Source organism: Oreochromis niloticus, linkage group LG3 (genome assembly GCF_001858045.2).
Source record: "Oreochromis niloticus isolate F11D_XX linkage group LG3, O_niloticus_UMD_NMBU, whole genome shotgun sequence".
Lineage (NCBI taxonomy): Eukaryota > Metazoa > Chordata > Actinopteri > Cichliformes > Cichlidae > Oreochromis > Oreochromis niloticus.
Genome location: NC_031967.2, coordinates 4,182,909 through 4,186,208, shown reverse-complemented (window position 1 = coordinate 4,186,208; position 3,300 = coordinate 4,182,909). Strand labels below are relative to the sequence as shown.

The following is a 3,300-nucleotide window of genomic DNA, read 5'->3' as shown; positions in this document are numbered from 1 at the left end:
GCATGTGATCTGGACACAAGCGATGAAAGCACAACTTGTAGAACTTTTGCAAGCTCTTCCGAGCCTTTTCGATGTCTCCTCACAAAATTATCACGACCACAACAACCGTGAAAATATTTGAATGGACATTGCTGCTCAATCACAGCTGCCTGATCAATATTTTTCATTAGCAATTTAGCACAGTTGATGGTGGTGGTGTGTGTGTCTGTGTGAGTGAAAGACAGAGAGGGAGAGAGAGGGACAGATTGATGCTTAGTGTGAGCACTCAGGTCGCATCAGAGCATCGGGCGTATAGTGTGAGACCCTGCATCGTGACCTACGAACTTCTAACCCCTGCGAGTCAATCGTACAGTTTGAGCAGGCGCTGAATAACGCCACTGAAAAAATCGCACAGCGTATGCCCAAGGCTCCGCCGATGCTGATGGAAATGGACAAAACGTTAAGAAACGCAAAGCCAGAGGAACAGACTAACACACACTAATGCTGTTTTTGACTTCTATTTATGCCCTCAGTAGGCGTGACCTAACGGCCGCACTTCAAAGCACGGCCGAACTTCAAAGCACTCAGCCTTTTGACGCGTCATGTAATCTTCCTTCTAATGGCGCAACTCCTCCCACTCATTCATAATCCGACCTCCGCGTTTGCACTCGTCCTACAAGAGCTCCCAAATTTGAACATCACTGATGTTCATCGGATTTACAGAGTGACGACAAACCCCGTCAGCATGTTAGATAAAGGATTTAAGTTATATGCTGCATCATATATACACAACTACGAAGGTAAGAAAACGTAAATTAACCGACAAAGAAACGTTAGCTAACGTGAAATGCAAACACTACGTTACTCCGCTATGTGTTTCATTTGATGTCAATTCTCTACATTACATGTTTCCTTAAACGGTGTTTATAGTTGAGGTTTAACTAATGTCACTTTTGTTGTTAGACACTTTTATAATAGCGTTAGGTAGTTGGCTAACTAAGCAGGTAGTTAACTACCCAATGCTACTCTTGCTACGTGTAAAGTATATATGTTTAAGACGTGTTGACATGAGTAGTACAGAAATAATGCTAATGGTTCTTGTATCTTTATTCAGTGTCCAAAAAAACACAGGTTGACAGGGGAGGTCGGTGTGAGAGCCCTGTGCTACAGGTCAATGAGGAAGAGTGAGGCACCACACAGACTAAGTGTAGGCAGGAAGCTGTGTAAAGTTGTTAATCCCTGTTCAGTGGGGTTCAGTTCATTTAAGCATTAGTTAAGTTCATTCCTGAAGGCCCATCAACTTGAATGTTTTCCTTGTCCCCCTGCTTTATCACACCTAATTTGACTAGTCAGATGTGTTTGGGTGATCAGAAACAAATTTACACCAAGTTAATACTGCAAATATACACAATCTAAGTTATTACAGTTATCAAGGATGGTTAAATTGTTTTAATAGGGAGAGAAGGAAACCCTAAGCATTCAGGAGGGTAAGCCTGTAGGGGTCAGTAACCATAACACTGAACTATGTTCCTGTTTGGCTCTTCCATGAAGATGATGTTACATTTTTAATTTTAGTTCTTTCTTCTTAGATTAAGCTTCTGGATTCATCGCCAGTGCTCCTGTGTGGCAGGTGCTGTTATGTGCAATCACACAGTGGCACTGCTCTTCCAAACAGCACACTACTCACAACTCAGAGTGCCGGTTGTCCCCCTGTGCATAGCTGCACCGAATCTGAACAGCAATGGCACAAGCCACGGACAGTGGTAATTTAAATAAGGTTAAAGTTTTTGAATTAGACCATGTTTACATATGAACAGCAACACCATCCATAGTAAATGTGTCTTCTGTTAGGGTGTGAAGCCAGGACCTATCAACTCTATGATCTTCACTAAGCCGGTACCAAATAGGATGGCCCAGACTGGAGTACGGTAATTAGATTTGTAAAATTTGGTTTCCTGTGTTACAAATGCATGTTGCTATTTGTTCATACATGCATGTGTCAGAATAGGTATTAATTTACATACAACATTACACTTTCTGAAGACGGCTAACTCAGTCATGTACATATATACATCCCAGTCTCTAACTTATGCACCACTGTTTCACACTTTTTAGTTTAGTTGTTGTTCAGTATAATAACCTTCTTCCTTACATTATTGTCATTGATGTTTTCTTTAGGAGTGGATTCTACAGAGGCATTGTGGGTCCATTACCAGATCCCTGACCTGACAAGCCCCTTGTGGAAAGTGCCTTTGGGCTGGTGCAGGAGGGCAGTGTTCTGTCATGTCAGCAGCCGGTTTTGACAACCCGGTACATCACACTACACCGTGATGCACCACCAACACCGCACTTGCCTCTGGAGGGGTATGACATCAAGGAAACCCTGCTCGCTCAGACAGCCTGTGATATTTTCTCAAACCGCTGCGCTGAACAAGTTTCCAAAGAACATGCTGTGTGACACAATAAATATCCTTTAACCTGTTAACCTGTGGCTTCTGGAAGAAACTCGGGTGAGTCAGTCACTGCAAACACATTTGTATCATCAAGTGTTTGTCAAATGAAAATGATATGTTTTTCTACACTTAGGATAATTTTCTATGTTGCAGTGCAGTAAAGTGCATGTTTCTTCTGTGTTCAATCATACATGTTCTAATTGTTATAAACAGAAAAAATCTTTTTTTACTTAGCTGCTTGATTCTTAACTTGTTTAACTGAAACATGATGAAATGTCATAGTATTATTTTTTTTAAATGTCCTTGGCAGTGCATGTGTCCGCATTGTAACTTACTAATAAAAAGTCCTGTGTGTACTTTGGTGTGTGTTTTATGTTATTTTATTGCAAATAAATAATAGTCATTTGATTTTACAGTTACACACAATCTTATATCTCTGGCATGGCATGGCAAGGCAATATCGGGTACATGCAATTTGAAACCTGACATTCCAGAGCAAAGCATGAAGCACACAGCACGTGGTCAACGTGACTCATATGGAGACTGACAACATTACAAGGAATAAAGGAAATTGAGGACTTAGCCACAGAAAAGACTTTTTTCCTTTTTTTGTTACAATAACTCGAAAAGGTCAACTATGATTTTTAAATTAATATCATAGGTGTGAGTTTAGAGTTCAGATTTTTTCTGCACATTCTTTCTTTTTGTATTTAATTATGATGGTAAATACATTTTGCAACATATCTGCCTGCACTTGCACTTGCTCTTAAAGTAGGAACAGTTCACCTTTCCAGCTGTATTTTTAATACTGATGAGTTTACTTTAATTGTTAGCCTATTGGTCAAAATGTATTGTTCTTCTGATTCAT

General features: G+C 40.2%; 1 protein-coding gene across 2 annotated transcripts; it reads left to right on the top strand.

The window, feature by feature from the left end:
* Window positions 1-325: 325 nt before the first annotated feature.
* LOC109196068 (uncharacterized) lies at window positions 326-2,788 on the top strand. Of its 2 annotated transcripts, XM_019349265.2 has the most exons (5): window positions 326-779; window positions 1,094-1,186; window positions 1,569-1,742; window positions 1,831-1,907; window positions 2,158-2,788. In XM_019349265.2, exons 1-5 carry the CDS (start codon window positions 750-752, stop codon window positions 2,201-2,203), a joined length of 420 nt encoding a protein of 139 aa, XP_019204810.1. In that variant the 5' UTR covers window positions 326-749; the 3' UTR covers window positions 2,204-2,788. The 2 variants fall into 2 exon arrangements, with proteins under 2 accessions (XP_019204810.1, XP_019204814.1); XM_019349269.2 differs by lacking the exon at window positions 1,094-1,186 and having other exon boundaries at window positions 338-779.
* The last annotated feature ends 512 nt before the right edge of the window (window positions 2,789-3,300 follow it).

Bases quoted from the DNA above. Each gene is read 5' to 3' on its own strand.
- LOC109196068 (XM_019349265.2), top strand. From the start codon at position 750: ATGCTGCATCATATATACACAACTACGAAG. The intron at 780-1,093 runs GTAAGAAAACGT...ATCTTTATTCAG, and splicing joins ATATATACACAACTACGAAG to TGTCCAAAAAAACACAGGTT. The intron at 1,187-1,568 runs GTAGGCAGGAAG...CTTTCTTCTTAG, and splicing joins AGGCACCACACAGACTAAGT to ATTAAGCTTCTGGATTCATC.